The sequence below is a fragment of the Aspergillus sclerotioniger genome, assembly GCF_003184525.1.
Source record: "Aspergillus sclerotioniger CBS 115572 chromosome Unknown BO94scaffold_4, whole genome shotgun sequence".
Classification (NCBI taxonomy): Eukaryota; Fungi; Ascomycota; class Eurotiomycetes; order Eurotiales; family Aspergillaceae; genus Aspergillus; species Aspergillus sclerotioniger.
This window is the reverse complement of record NW_020290994.1, coordinates 1,072,841-1,085,532: the sequence shown is the minus strand read 5'-3', so window position 1 is coordinate 1,085,532 and position 12,692 is coordinate 1,072,841. Positions and strand designations below refer to the sequence as shown.

The following is a 12,692-nucleotide window of genomic DNA, read 5'->3' as shown; positions in this document are numbered from 1 at the left end:
TATCTTGGCCCCTTGGGACACGAGATATTCCGACACGGGATACGGAGTACCGATTCGGATCCGCACTCGGAGCACAGACCGCGGTTGCCATTTGGCTGCCTGAAGAAGCAATAAGGATGTTCAAGGCAGCTTCCCTGATCGGAGCCTAGCGCGTGTGCCCGACGTTGGAAATATCACAACCTTGAAAACTCCCCGGATGGCGGGCACGATCGGAGCCTATCATGGTCTGATGTGAGATGGAGCCGGGGTCGTTGCGTGTCTAACTCGTATTCCATCGCACGAGTGTGAAGGATCAAATATCGGTCAGTGCAATCGATCTCAGAGGTCAGAACAGTTACTTCCTGCTGCAGATTCGTCATATCACTTGCGCGAGCGATGCCTTCTGAAATGGCGCGGATACATGGGTGCAACGTATGACATTCATACTACGATCACCTGCTCTTCATCGGCTTCTGTTGCCCTTTGATGTTGGAGATTAGTAATCTCTCCGGGGATGACTCGTGTTATCTGAGACAATATTCATCAGCCTCTCAAAGAGTCAAAAGCACAGCGAAAACCTTAAGGCTGGTGGGTCGACGGGATGGCCGACGGACCACGGCTTCTGCATCAGTGCATCTGCCAGCTTGATCGATAATTAATCCATGATTGAAGTAATGCAGAATTAGCACTGGTCATGATATTCACTCTTGCGAAAGTGTCATTGAAGTATCCTCAATTTGAGTTGGCGATAATATTCCCCGCAGAATGGGGACTGCAGGTCTGAAACAATTGCGACTAATGCCAGTAGTCAAGGCAAGGTTGCTACGGAGTACCTAGGTAGATATGAATCCAGTCTCAGGGAACATCAGCGACTAACTCACGGCCAAGTGTGATTCACCAGATTAGCTGGCGCTTAGCCTGTCACAAACAAACAACCAGATGATCCACGAATGATCCTTGGATCAGACAACGTCGGATATGTCGCCCCAATGAGCGTACCGCATGATGATAGCTGCTCCGATTCTGACGAATCCACGGACAGTGCTACTAGCAGCGGATCCCATTATCTTAAAGTGTTCACTCCTCTGTGCAAGCCACAGCTGCACAGGCGTCAGTCAGACTGGGTTATGATCGCGCTGGCGTTATGCCGTCGGAACCCCTCCGCCTGCCCGCCCTTCTGGAACGGGCAGAAATCTTCACCCTAGGCCTGATCGGGCTAGCTGACCGTGGATCACCTGCCGTCGCGAAGACGCTAACCACAACCAGCTCGGTATGCGACAATGCTGAATGCAGATTGTTGTGAAGACTGAAGACAACAGCGGCTTCTTGTCAGATCGGCGTTCTGCAGCTCGAATCGCCCTGGTCCAAAATGGCCCTACTTCTTCTCGAGTCTTGCCGGAGCCATACCTTTCCTCCGGCGATGAACGACCTCGTAGCTATCCACAGTCCCTGAGACCAAGTACAATAGTCGCGGCTTGGCTCGTCAAACCTCTGGTCCGTCGCGGGGTCTAGAAGGCGCCGTCCAGATAGGCCTTCTATCTGAACCTCGGTAACTCTCATCGACAGATAGCTCGACCGCTCGCGATAGTTCCTACCCAACGGAGATGCCCCACCGCCAAACCTGGACTAATCAGGAACGAAATTGTGGAAGAAATTGTCCTGGATGACTCCATCCTGCCACGAGGCGCGCGGATTCGCCCATGGATCCTGAGCCTCCAGGACTGGTTCGGTCCACCTCAGCCGAGCCAGATCAATCTCGAGGCCCTCAACATTGCCTCCACTCCAGCTAATGCGTTGCATAAGTCTGGCGTAATGCGCAGGCATCGGCCGCGGCCCCCCTTTTCGACTCGGGTGGGCGGTGCTCCCTTGGGTCGGGGGGCGTTTTGCGCAGCTCCCCTCCGTTCCTCTGACTGAAACCGGTGTTGATCCCGAGGCTAAATCCAAACGATTAGTCGTAGTGACGCCGCTTGGCACTCGATGGAGAGAAAGGAACAGAAATTTCGTGGGCCCGTTCGATCTGTATATATAACCGGGGGGTCCATCCTTGATCATCCCTACGGAGTAGACTTTCGTAACCTTGTTTTAGGGTTGTGATCAGCTTTGTTGATCTTTTTTGACGTCTCTCGCCTTTGGAGACCATCTCATACCCTTATATACCCTCATATCCAGATCAGGATCTTACCCAATCCAGCCTCCCCTTGGACGTCCGATCCCCACCCACTCTCGACACTCGACCTCGGCTCGACCGATCCACAAATAACGCAAACATTTCGCCGTCACTCGTTCTAGTCCCTCCGCATATCGCGAACAAACTACACTCCTCCCCCATGGCGAGCGACAAGGGTGTGCCCTCGACGATCGAGGCGCCTGCAAGTCGCAAGATCCCATTCTGGCGCCTAATCACCGACCAGGGCGTTGTCACCCAAGAGATTATCGACCACCCCTACCCCGGCTCGGGCACGGAAGAGGATCCCTATGTTGTGACATGGCTTCCCGAGGACCCCCGTAATCCAATGCAATTCAGTGCGGCGAAGAAATGGTCGTTTACCATGGTCATGGCCATCGCAACCCTGGCCGTTGCCCTGGTCTCTTCCGGATACACTGGCGGTGTTCTTGAGATTGAAGAACAGTTCGAGATTGGCACTGAAGTCGCAACTCTCGGTGTCTCCCTCTTCGTCCTTGGTTTCGCAGTTGGTATGTCTTTCCCCTCGTGGTGGCTTTGGACCCCAAGCATATGGCTAACAATCACAGGTCCCTTGCTCTGGGCTCCTTTCAGTGAAATGTTTGGCCGACAGATCATCTTCTGCATCACTTACCTGGCTCTCACGGCTTTCAGCGCAGGTAGTGCCGGTTCGCAAAACACCGCGACCCTCATCATCCTTCGATTTTTTGCTGGCTCCTTTGGGTCCTCTCCCATGACCAATGCAGGTGGTGTCATTGCCGATATGTTTGCTGCCAAGCAACGTGGTATCGCCACGAGTCTGTTCGCTGCTGCCCCATTCCTTGGTAGGTTTCGATTCCCTCACTGTAGCCCCATCGCCTGCAGCTAACAGTTGCAACGCAGGTCCCGTCTTGGGTCCGATCATTGGCGGCTTCCTGGGTATGAACGCTGGATGGAGATGGGTGATGGGTTTCCTGGGTGCCTTTTCCGGAGTCGTCTGGATCATCGGCTCGCTCACCGTCCCCGAGACATATGCGCCTGTCCTTCTTCGTCGCCGTGCCGAGAGATTGAGCAAGCTCTCTGGTAAGGTGTACCAGAGCAAGCTTGACATCGACCAAGGCAAGACGACCCTCAAGCAAGCCTTCAAAGTTGCACTGTCGCGCCCGTGGCTCTTGTTGTTCAAGGAGCCGATTGTGTTCCTTTTGTCCCTGTACATGGCCATCGTCTACGGCACCCTGTACATGTTGTTCGACGCCTACCCGATTGTCTTTGAGGAGTACCGTGGGTGGAACCAGGGTGTTGGCAGTCTTCCCTTCTTGGGTATCATGGTTGGCATGATGGCTGCTGTCGCCTACAACATCTTCGACAACAAGCGCTATATCAGGACTCAGGAGAAACACGGTGGGTTCGCTCCCCCGGAGGCCCGTCTGCCCCCATGCATGGTGGCGTCCTTTGCTGTTCCGATCGGTCTCTTCTGGTTCGCATGGACCGACGCTCCTTCGATCCACTGGATGGCCAGTGTCGCCGCCGGTGCTCCCTTCGGCTTCGGTCTGGTCCTGGTGTTCCTAAGCAATCTGTCTTACCTGATCGACACTTACACCATCTTTGCCGCGTCCGTCCTGGCGGCCAACTCGGTGATGCGGTCCGTCTTCGGTGCCGTGTTCCCTCTGTTCACCACCTACATGTATGAGAACCTGGGTATCCACTGGGCCACCTGCATTCCGGCATTCTTGGCCCTCGCCTGTGTCCCGTTCCCCTTCCTGTTCTATAAGTACGGCGCTGCGATCCGCACTCGTTGCAAGTACGCCGCCGAGTCCGACGCCTTCATGCGCAACATGCTTGCGCAGTTCGCGAAGCAGCCCGAGCCCCAGGAGGAAGTCCAGGCAGATGAGAAGTTCGACCGTACTGAGGCCCCAGCCGCTGAGGTCGACGCTGGCGACTCCGACTCGAGCACTGAACAGTTGCCCGCGGTGCACCGGATCAACACCAAGGCCTCGACTCGTTCGGCAAAGCAGTCCCTGTACGAGGGAAGCCCGTATGACATCGACCGGGTGAACACCCGCGAATCCTTCAAGCAATAAGTCACGTTCTCCCCGGAGACGGACTCGACTTAGTCCACGAAAGGAGACATCTTGTGATACCTCTACTACCGACCCTGTGAATAATCTTAGTACTTATTACTCCACTTCCCCCCCACTCCGACTCCTCGTTATAGACACGATCCGTGTCAACGCGAGATGTGAATGATGGCAAGAAAGCAAAAAACCGATGTGATTGTTAGACGACTTGCATGGTGATATACCCTTTGATTCCTTTTTTCTCTCTTTTACCTTTAGCTTGCATTTGCATGATAGATGGCGGTGTTTTGTTTTATACATCTCGAACGATAGACCCTCACCAAGTGAGCATAACAACATAACAACATAATGAATTAATCCTTTGCAATGTGTCTGTGCCTGTGTCTGATGTTTCTGTCGTAATCTGTAAGGCTGCCGGATAAATCGGGGCAGTGATCCGCCAGTCATCATCTCCGACCGATCGGAGATAGGGACCGACCTCGGCTACCGCGGGCTTATGCGGTGCCGATGCTGATAAACTTCGGAACTTTTTTTACGAGCCAGGAGGGAGGCATGGCCTTGGGTTGTCGCTCTGCTTTCTCGCCTGAAATTAGTTTTGGATACGTTCATTCTATCTATCGTGCTTTTTGTTGGCTGGGTACCTAAACAGCAACCGGCTCAGGAAGACGTGGCTGCTGCGTCCCTAGTTAGCCATCCACCCATCCATCACTTGGTTGCGCCCGTTGATTCCGCCATCGATATCCCGTCGTCAGCAGGACTAATTACCAACCAACTATCTAACTAACCCCCGAAACTTTTCTTTTCGACGGTTTCTCCTTCTACCTTCTCTGCGCCAAATATATCGTCTGTGGACAGACATTTCTTCCTACGAGGTCTATACCTAGTCAGGTCGCAAATTCACCATGAATACGCACACTCTCCTTGTCCGACGAATACCGTTGCGGTCGTCGCCGCGAACAATACGCTCCCGAAGACACCTTACATCGTCAACACCCAAATCCGAACCCGTTCCTGAGAAACACAACCCACAGCCGGCTGCCACGGTGCCGGGACCGGTCGCTGTATCGGGACCAGGATCGGTATCGGGATCGCGGACACTCATTCAGAGAATCCAGGCCGGTCCGGTGGGAAGAGTGGCGGGGGCATATTCGCGCGTGCAGGACAGGCGACCATATACCACGCAAGTGGTCAGCACGATCATTGTGTATCTCTGTGGTGATTTAGGGGCGCAGTTGTTGTTTCCGCCGGATAATATCCCTTCGTCGTCGGAGGGACAGGGCGATGAAGGGGAGAAGCAGACGGTTGGAGGAGGAGGGTATGATCCGTGGAGGACGCTGCGACATCTGACGGTGGGAGTTGGGAGTGCGATTCCGACGTATAAATGGTATGTTCTTGTCGCGGTGTTGTGTTGAGAATGTGTGAGTGTGGATGTGGATGTGGTTGGCTGACATCTGGAAATCAAGGTTCATGTTCCTGCACCACAACTTCAACTACTCCTCCAAACTTCTTTCCATCCTGACCAAGGTCTGCGTGCAGCAGGCGGTCTTCACCCCAGTTTTCAATACCTATTTCTTCGGTCTGCAGTCGTTGATGACGGGCAAGTCGCTCGAGGAGACCTTCGAGCGGTTGAAGGTCGCGTTGCCGACTAGTATCTCGAATAGTGTTAAGCTGTGGCCTGCGGTTACGGCCTTCAGCTTCATGTATGTCGCGCCGCAGTTCCGGAGCATCTTCTCGGGAGTCATTGCCGTTGGGTGGCAGACGTATCTGAGTTGGTTGAATCAGAAGGCGGCGCGTGAGGTTGAGGCGGAGAAGTTGGCGTCGGTGGAGGTGGGTGTGGGTGCGGTGGCTATGAATGCATAGAGGGATTCGTCTGACGCTCTTTCGTTTCTTTCTTCTTTCGTTTGTTGGATGTGATATCCCCGAGACATGTGGTGGAGTGAAATGGTTTGATATAGACTTGCTGGGTCATAGATTAGCACTGGTTAGAACGCGCAGAACATAGACTTGATTAGACATTGTTGGCATAGATACCCAACTTGGGGAGATGTCTGCATAACAAGCAATATTAAGAAGAAGAGAATAAAGAAAGAGCTGGAGTCTGCGATGGGCTGATGGACGATGACGTGGGGATCCGAGCGTCCGACCCAAACTTTGAGCGTTGCGCGACTGGCCCTTCGTTTCTCCCTTCAATGAACCAGCACGCACGACATGATTCCCTCGCTCGCATTGCAGGCATGTCCTGCCCTTCTCCAGCAACCCCTATAATTCCTGGAGGATTCAACGACAGCGACAGCAGCACCGACTACGGATCCGACTTCTCCCCGGAAGAAGAGGCGCTGCTGGACGACCTACTCGCCAAGGTCGCCCCGGATTCTCACGCCACCTCCACTCCTGCAGTAACAGCAACAGCAACCCCAGCAGCAATCGCTCAAACATCTCCGCCTCCCATCGCGCCCGTAATTCAAGACATTGAAGACCAGTATGCGGATTCCTCGAGTAGCCGGGTGCCTCGGGTACTGGGGCGAGAGAAGCCTGCATGGCAGATTCAATCGAATCGGCCGGGTGGTGGCGCAAGAGCAGCGCCGATTCCAGGCTACATTCGTACCGCGTCTGGTAGTTCCCCCTTCTTATTTTCGTTCCTCATCTGTGTTTTTACTAGTTGGATTGGACAGGTCCGAGGCTGACACTATACTCGAAGCGTTTAGTTGAGCATCCAGATTCGACTGAAGGGCGCGAAAAAGAACGCGAACGACAGGCGGCTCGTCACGAAGAACGGATAAACGATGTGAATGCTGAGTTGGATACCAGGTCACCGGTGGAACGGTTTCGGCGGCCCCCGCATAAGGCTTTTTCGGTCACGGATCTGATTTCGCCGGCGTGGTGTGAGCTTCAGTATTGGTATACGCTGACGAAGTTCGGGAGGAAGCGGAGGACTCCCGCGATGAAGTTGGGCAGTACGATTCACAAGACGCTTGAGGATGAGATTTACACTACTGTTCCGGTGGATATCACGACCAAGGAGGATGCGCTGGCATTGCGCATCTGGAATATCATCCAGGGACTACGCATGTTGAGGGAATATGGGATCACGCGCGAGCTGGAGGTCTGGGGCTTGGTGGATGGGGAGTTGGTCACTGGTGTGATCGATCAGCTTTCCTACGAGTGTCCAGACTCTGAGCTGGAGGCGACGGCGGCTACCTACTATGCCGATATCGAGGCGTCGAGGGCCATTCTGCCCGAGTACCAGATGTCGCTGTCGGATTACCTGCTCTCCGCGACGGGAGGTGGAAGGCTCTTGTCGGACGTGTACGAGCAGGAAAATGCGCCGAAAGAAACAGAGGACCCGGACATGATGGCCAGTAGCCAGGAGTCTAATGTGCCTCACATCCCCCGGATCTACCTCACAGACGTCAAGACGCGCGGCAGTGGCTCTGCCCCAACGGTCAAGAGTACCTCATTCCGACCCACGCTGCTCCAACTCCAACTCTACTACCACATGCTCAACCGCCTCGCCACCAGCGACGACGTGAACATTGAACTCCTCGCCTCGCGGTACAACCTCGACTCCAACAAGCCCTTCACGGACGCCTTCATTGCGGAAGTCGGCGGCCTCAATGACCAATTCTTCGACGCCCTGGTATCGCAAGAATTTGACCCCGACTACATCCCCACTCCACAAGACGCCATCGAGCGCCGTCAATCCCCACACTCCTCCCAGTCTTCATCTGCATCTCCACCCCCTTCTTCAACCAGCCAAGACTCCACCAGCATCCTCCTCACCCACAACACGCTCACCTCCCTCTGGAGCCTAATGAAGGAGCAACTCCGTCTCACCTTTCTCCCACCCTCCGACTCCCTCTCCGTGGCGCCCTCCATCCCTTCTGAATTCCAGCCCCGCATGCTAGAACAATACCCGACGATCCTCTCCCCGCTTCTCACAGCCCGATATATTTCCTCCAAGCCGACAGCGGAACTCCAACCCCGCGTCCTGGGCAGTCGGTCATTCCTCTTCGACCCCACCTCCATGACCTCCTACATCACTGACCAGATGCACTGGTGGCGTGGCGAGCGCGATCCCCGCGGCGTGGAAGTCATGGAGGCGTGGAAGTGTCGCATCTGCGAGTTCAAGGAAGAATGTTCGTGGCGACAGGAGCGGGAGTGGACGTATGCAAGACGCAGCAGGGGGCGAAAAGCAGAGGAATACGATGTTAATGTTTGATTTATTGTACTAGATTACGGTTGGGTGGGTGTATCTATACATTTACACGGTTGGTGCAGGTTGGTTGATTATGTGTTGGCGTTATGGATACGACAGGTAGGTAGATCGTGGCGTGGTGTTTAGTACCATGCATGTATGCTAGTTCTATGCGTGGTGGATGCCACCACACTATATACACTCTACAAGCAACAGAAACCATTTCTGCATCGCTCAGATAAAGTCATATACCACATAAACCCATATGCCACAAGCCAAAAAATCCCTAATATCAAAACGGATACTTCCTCACCTCCTCGCCCTCCACATCCAACCCCCTCATCACCTGCTCCTCATGCTTCCGATCCAAAAACTCCAACAACACCTCCTCATACTTCTCCTTCCCCTTATACCTACTCACATCATCCCCCCAACTCCTCACCGCCGAAGCCAACCGTCCCGGAACATAATCCTCGTCCGCAATCGCCGTGACGGGTTCAAAATACGTCCGAATGGTAAACACCACGGCCCCTGTTTTCGGCAACCTCCTTAACGACTGTCTCTCCGATCTGAAATAATGATGATTAATCGCCTTGTTCTTCTCCGCCGTACTCCACGACACATCCTCCGAGTCCTCGGACCCAATACTATGCGACCAGGCGAGATTATCATCCACTTGAATGAAATAGTTATTCCGGAGGACAGGGTCTTCGGGTTTTAACCGACGGAAGAAATTCATCATTCCCTTTTCGAGCTTTTCTTTGTATTGGGGCACGGAGCCGGAGGTGTGGATTTCGGAGAGCCGCATTTGGTATTTGTCTTCAAGGCGCCAGAAGCCGGCGAGGAGGACGGCGCCCGCGAGAAGGTAGTATTCGCCGTCGGGCTTTTCGAGCATGATGGCTAGGTCGTCTTGGACTAGGCGGGCGCAGATCGTCATGGGGTCTTCGGGGAGGGGGCGTTGGGTGATGTTGAAGGTTTCGTGGGTGATGAGGTTGGTTATTCCCGTGGGGGTTTTGAGGAACATGCTGGGGTAGCGTTCGGGGAGGTAGGTGGTGCTGGGTTGGTTGGGGTTAGTGGTGAGGGGAGGGAGAGGGGGAGGAGGAGGAGGAGGAGGAGGAGGAGGGGCTTACAGCTCTTCCAGGAGCTCGATGGCGGCGTCCATGGCTTCGGGGGCTGTCCTGCAGCATTTGTCGCCTCGTTCTTGGATGCGACGGGCCTTGTCGGCGTGGTAGCGGAGGTAGTGGTTGTCGAGTTCTGGATGGGGCTGTCAGTGTTGTGGTGTGACGGTGGTGAGTGAAAAGGAACCTACCGATCCATTCGTCCCATTTCATACTTCGCAGGCCCATTGTGACGAAATACTTTCTGCTGGTTGTGAGATTGGTGGGTGTAGAAGCGGGTTGAGATCACTCACGGCCCGTATCTAAACGGTCGATAGGGGATGGGTTTCGTCGTGTGGACGTCCCAGTTGGGATAGGGCGACGCTGGAGGTCGCTTGAAGTCTGATGGGATCCATTCTACAAGATGGGGGAATGGTTAGTTGTGTCTAGGACTGGGGTGTGATACGTGGCTCACCTCCCGGTTTCCTGGTTGCCGACTTCTTCTCCAGATCTGGGGTTGATTGTCTGGAGACACCTGGCTTGGATGTCGTCCACCATTGGAAAACGCGAGTGATGATCCAGACGCCCAAGCTGGTTATCGCGCCGATAAGGGCGAGGTTGTAGAAGTGGGACTGGCCGCCATGGAAGGGTTCAAGAAGCATGATGCCGGGATGGGAATTCTAGGGAGCAGAAAAGAAGGCCGTACCATCATGGCGGAGATGGAGTAGGGACCAGAGCTTGGAGATATATACGAAGTAGACTATGGAAGACCACAACAAGCTATGCAGATGATGCACGGCGCCAGGAAGTTGCCCGAAGGGTTAATCGGATGCGAGAGCCGATGGATGATAAGCAAGAAGATCAACTTATCGCCCGGGGATATCTTTCCCCAATCAGGCAAGGCCACCACACCGCCAGCCAAGACGACTTTCAATTCGATCACAGGTGGGCTGCAGCCACGCATCCGCAATACAAACCAGGGCAACCGGGGGAGAAATCTATTTACAGTAGCCTCACCCACGCTCCACCCCCCATCTTCCTCAGCGTCTCCGGAGGAGACAGTACTCGCCCCATTTCCGCCGGAGAGGCTCTGGGACCATCGGCAAATCCGGTGTCCAAATCAATCGCCCCAGAAGACCCGTCTGCCACGCATCCAAGAAGCTATGGCATGCCAGCTTCTCCCACTGCGCGTCTTTGTGGAGGTAAGCCGGCTCCAGTTCGGTTGCCTCCCGGCTCGGGAATTCCGAGTCCACCAGGAAGGAGCATTGCGAGATGTCGACCTGCCTCGAAGATAAGCATGTGAGAGAGATAGGGAGAGAAGAGAGCTTACGTATTTGCCGGGATCTTCCTCATTGCGATCGTTCATACCCGTTGGGATCTGCGAGGTTCCCTCAAAGAGAGCCGAGAAGCCGGCGGCCTCGGGAAACTCGCCCGGAAGCAGTCCTTGGAATTCACTGCGGACGAACTTGGCCCGCATGTCGTTGGGAAGGAAGAACGAGGACGGGAACCGATACCATTCCTTGCCAAAACACACCGAATCGCCTGGCTGAGCAACCCCTGGCTGCTCCAGCGGCGCGAATACCTTCAGCGGAGCATTGTATGCGCTGATCATGCCGGCAATTCGCAGTAGGCCAGCATTGAGGGCCACAAGAACCACCGACATCACCACTGCAAGTTTGATCTTTGGGGACACGCGTCCGACCAGATCCTGCGGGTTGCTGGAGCCGATGAACGACAGAACCATATGGAAGGAGATGGCCGCATTGAGGGCAAGGAACGGATATGCTGGGTACATGAACCGTTCCTCCTTATGGGGCTGAGCGGTAAAAATGGCAAACCACATGTAGAACGGAGTGATGAGAGTCACAGTTCTCAACAAGGTCTGCACGCTGGTCGCACGGGGCCGGAAAAGAGCCTGGAGAGCCAACAGAGGCGCAGCGGCCATGGCGAAAGCAAACCAAATGTTGAAGTTGAGCACCAGGTTCCGAATATAGAATGTCCATGGCTCAGTTCCGAAGATTTCGGGACCTCTGCCCTCCCCGCCAAAGATGTTGTACGCAACGATGTTCCACGGTACAACAACAAGTCTGCGCAGGAAAGCGTAATCAACAGCTACCTCCATAGCCTGAATAGATTAGCATAAAGCAGATGCTTGAAACATTGGAGAAAGCATACCAGGATCACGAGGCACCTAATAGCACCATTCAGGACGCCAAGGAATACTCCTCGGACGTTGGACGAAAAGAAGCCAATGAGCACCTCCTCAAGTAGAAGAGGAATCACCAGAGCTCCAGCAAATGGCCAACCGACAATCGCACCGAGCCCGAACCACATGATCCCTTGCGCTGTTTTCTGCCCCCCTCGCCAGTCCAGAAACGCTGTCAAACCCAACATAGACATGTACATGGTGAAGCTGGACGGAAGAAAAGCTGTCGATGCATGGAACATGCCGGGACTGAATGCAACGATCATGAGGAAGAGGAGGCCGATACGGGGGCTTAGGGTACGACAGATGGCCGAGTATAGTCGGGTTTCGCAAGCCGCACATACCATCGCGAGGAAGAGTCGGATCACGTAGAATTCGGAAGACTTGCTGCTAAGAGCGAAAGATCCAATTTTACCGATCATCGCATGCGTAGAGACATACAGCCAGCTTCGAATGGAGTAGACCGGGGAGTACTCCCAGGTTTGGAGCCCGTATCCATGACCGAGATAATGAGTCGGCTCCCAGAAGTTGAAGACTTCATCGCAATCCTGAATTGGAGCATATAGCGCTGCAATGCCATTGGTAATGACACAGAGATAGAGCGTTATGTTGAGTGGCAAGTAGAAGGGTGATGGCGGCGGCCTTGAGTAGCATGACCATAAGTAGCTGTGAATGGAAGATGCCAGCTGGTGAATTCATACCGTTGTTTGGTGTGTGGAGTAGGCGCTGGCCCCTGGGATCCAGCAGAGGCCTCACCTTTCCTCCGGGCAGGTGCCATATCGGTCACTGGGAGTGATTACTGAAAGAATCCTGTTTTTCTCCCACTTTGCTGATGGCGTGGGATGCGCAGTTCGGAAAGAGACTCGCGACGGCGGCCGACCAAGCGGAAGGAAGCGAGCAGCGCGGCTTATCGATAAGGCGGCGCCACGGCAACCCGCCGCTGGCAAAAAAAAGTTCCCGGCGCAGATTCAGTCCT

General features: G+C 54.4%; 4 protein-coding genes across 4 annotated transcripts; 3 read left to right on the top strand and 1 right to left on the bottom strand.

Moving 5' to 3' along the window:
* Positions 1–2,595: 2,595 nt before the first annotated feature.
* BO94DRAFT_531673 (MFS general substrate transporter) lies at positions 2,596–4,405 on the top strand. Its single transcript, XM_025610951.1, has 2 exons — positions 2,596–2,740; positions 2,796–4,405. Exon 2 carries the CDS (start codon positions 3,082–3,084, stop codon positions 4,219–4,221), a length of 1,140 nt encoding a protein of 379 aa, XP_025471497.1. The 5' UTR covers positions 2,596–2,740; positions 2,796–3,081; the 3' UTR covers positions 4,222–4,405.
* A 715-nt stretch (positions 4,406–5,120) lies between these two features.
* BO94DRAFT_457975 (Mpv17/PMP22 family protein) lies at positions 5,121–6,078 on the top strand (the record flags this gene model as incomplete). Its single annotated transcript, XM_025607770.1, has 2 exons — positions 5,121–5,602; positions 5,682–6,078. The coding sequence occupies 2 exons, from the start codon at positions 5,121–5,123 to the stop codon at positions 6,076–6,078; spliced, it is 879 nt and encodes a 292-aa protein (XP_025471496.1).
* Positions 6,079–6,418: 340 nt separating this feature from the next.
* Positions 6,419–8,658, top strand: BO94DRAFT_531668 (exonuclease V). Its single transcript, XM_025610950.1, has 2 exons — positions 6,419–6,831; positions 6,917–8,658. Exons 1-2 carry the CDS (start codon positions 6,700–6,702, stop codon positions 8,435–8,437), a joined length of 1,653 nt encoding a protein of 550 aa, XP_025471495.1. The 5' UTR covers positions 6,419–6,699; the 3' UTR covers positions 8,438–8,658.
* A 47-nt stretch (positions 8,659–8,705) lies between these two features.
* Positions 8,706–12,494, bottom strand: BO94DRAFT_553616 (dolichyl-P-Man:Man(6)GlcNAc(2)-PP-dolichol alpha-1,2-mannosyltransferase; the record flags this gene model as incomplete). The annotated part of the gene is made up of 11 exons (XM_025613671.1): positions 8,706–8,771; positions 8,799–8,813; positions 8,835–8,847; positions 8,869–9,468; positions 9,544–9,667; positions 9,723–9,775; positions 9,825–9,927; positions 10,649–10,790; positions 10,841–11,635; positions 11,686–12,358; positions 12,418–12,494. 11 exons carry the CDS (start codon positions 12,492–12,494, stop codon positions 8,706–8,708), a joined length of 2,661 nt encoding a protein of 886 aa, XP_025471494.1.
* Positions 12,495–12,692: the final 198 nt, after the last annotated feature.